The 2,349-nt window shown below is 42.0% G+C and overlaps 1 protein-coding gene across 1 annotated transcript; it reads right to left on the reverse strand.

Moving 5' to 3' along the window:
* Positions 1-270: 270 nt before the first annotated feature.
* Positions 271-885, reverse strand: ATNIH1004_011649 (ankyrin repeat domain-containing protein; the record flags this gene model as incomplete). Its single annotated transcript, XM_033576211.1, has 1 exon — positions 271-885. The coding sequence occupies one exon, from the start codon at positions 883-885 to the stop codon at positions 271-273; it is 615 nt and encodes a 204-aa protein (XP_033420875.1).
* Between the last annotated feature and the right edge of the window lie 1,464 nt (positions 886-2,349).

Genomic DNA, 2,349 nt, shown 5'->3' on the forward strand with positions numbered 1-2,349 from the left:
AATAATAATAATTTTCAGTCAAAAAACACTTGTGCTAGTTAAGGCATTTGATGTGCCACTTTCTATCATCGGCTTCAACGAATAACTGCGTGCAAAGAAACACTTGCAAATAGCCGAAAATTATTTGTTCTTGAAGAGGACACCTTAAAGAAATGGATTATTAATACAGTAGCAAGTGTATTCTATTGTCCTAATTCTTACCATGGATTTTAAAAAGCTAATTCTTATTCCAATTTCCAGAGGCAATAACAGAAGATCCATCACGCAAAATCACGCCCGGTCAGGCTCCTTTAATCGCTCTAATTGTGCTAGTGCCTCGTCACATAGCTCACCACTATTATCTTCATTGAGTGAAGGGATTATTGAGCTATGAGCACTAGAAGTGTCATCGGGAAAACGGCCTGGAATGGGTGGATTGAACTCAGACTGGCTTGAGAAAACGTCCCTCCTATCTTGCGCCAGCCGGTAGAGGATGTTGGCAATCTCCTCGTTAAACACCTTACCACTTTTCGACAGGCAATCAACAGCAAGTCTTCCACGCTTATCTTCCTTATTAGCCAGAGTATTTATTCCCTTCTGTGATTCATACCAGCATGGGTTAGTTAATGCTTCGATGTCACTTTTTCTTTCGGCCTCAGCGGCGTAATGTAGGGCTGTTTTTCCCCGGTTGTCACCTTGCAGTATAAAGGTTTCACCATCTCCACGAAGTCTGTTACACTCTAATATATATATCAAACCGTGATAGTCATTCATTCGTACGGCTTTATGAAGTGGGGTCTGCCCATGTTTATCGGTATCGGTTGTATCGATAGCGGCTCCTCTGCTTAGAAGCAGCTCTACCGTCCCGATGCGTTTCTTCTTGATTGCAAGGTTGAGGGCTGACATCCTTTCTTTGTTTTTGATATTTAAAATGTCTGTGCCGCATTGCCTCGCTGCATCTAAAGTGTGCATAAGCATTGTATATGTCGAATTGCCACTGTAGCTGGACAAAATGTGGTGTAAAACGGTATTCTTTTTTGAATCAATGTCCAGGAGGACTGGAGACCCGTGGGATACAATGTCTTGGTAGACGTCAAAAAGTTCCCCTTTTTGAAGCGTCGAGAGAAAAGTAGTTCTGTGTCTCCATTTACGCCATCTGTCCACTATGGAAGCGAAAGGGCTCCATGCTTGAGATTTGTTTATCGTATTACTCTGGAGTGTAAAAGAAGATCTCGTCCCGTCAGCATGTTTATTGCAGTACGTCTCGATCTCCTCGATAATTTCCCCGTATTTGTCGTTTGTGTTTTTTTTTAGTGGGGTTTTGCCGGCGTTATTCTCGTATTTTTCTTTGGCTATTTGTAGTGGGGTCTTGCCAGCGTTATTTGTGTGATTCACGTCGAATTTATGTATATACCATTGTGGCATACCATTAAACATACGATTCTTATATTTTTGAGCGATTCCTAGAATTTCCTTCACAGTATCACAGTGGCCTTCTATTACTGCCAGGTGAAGTGGAGTATTCCCCTCCCGCAACTCAGGTAACTTAAGTCCGTCAAAATAATTTTTTGAAAGGATATCCAGTAGATCACTTTTCCCATTTTTTGCTGCAATATGGAAAGGGCCAAGGCCAGCATTAATTCCTCCCCAGTTGTGAAAGTAGATATCCTTCCACCCGCCAAGATCAATGAGATTTGCGATATATTTGTGACAGTCAGGGAACGAAAGTGCTTTGGTTAAAAAGGTCTCTCCATTCTTATTTCTCACGCTATGGAGAACTTTCTGGTTGTTGCATTGAAGTAAATCGACTAAATTGACAAGTTCTGCTTCAGTTTCAGGGATTGCTAGGGTTGCACCGCTCTTAAATTGTGGCTCGCCCATATTGAAAGCTGATGGCAGTATGGGAAACAGGAAAATATGACCCTACACCGTTTTTATAGCAAATCTAGGAGGCTGGGAAGTCTAAATTCGGACCCTAACAATAGGAAATGGCCTCCGAGAGTGGATTCATTTATGCGACAGCCTATTTTAGCAGCCTGTAGAGATTGACAAAAATTTACCTCAGATTTTAGATGGTTCAAATTTTCTGAATTTCATGGCTCTGCCTAGCAATCCAATCTCTTCTCTATTATTGAATATACTAGGTAGCTGCAACGAGAATATCAAACATGAAGGAGGAAATCGGGATACATGTCGGTGAGCGGTACGGCTGCCTATAAGGACCAAAATTGCAGGTCTGCAGTCAGGCCGTGACAGTGGCCACTGGCAACCACAACCACACTAGCATAACTCTCGCTTCTTGTCAGATATACGGCTAGTCCCGAAGAGGAAATAGAGTACGATTGGTAAAAAGGTCTTATTTGAATGAAT

This window comes from Aspergillus tanneri (genome assembly GCF_003426965.1).
Source record: "Aspergillus tanneri strain NIH1004 chromosome Unknown AapTan_9_pilon_pilon_pilon, whole genome shotgun sequence".
In the NCBI taxonomy this organism is placed as follows: domain Eukaryota; kingdom Fungi; phylum Ascomycota; class Eurotiomycetes; order Eurotiales; family Aspergillaceae; genus Aspergillus; species Aspergillus tanneri.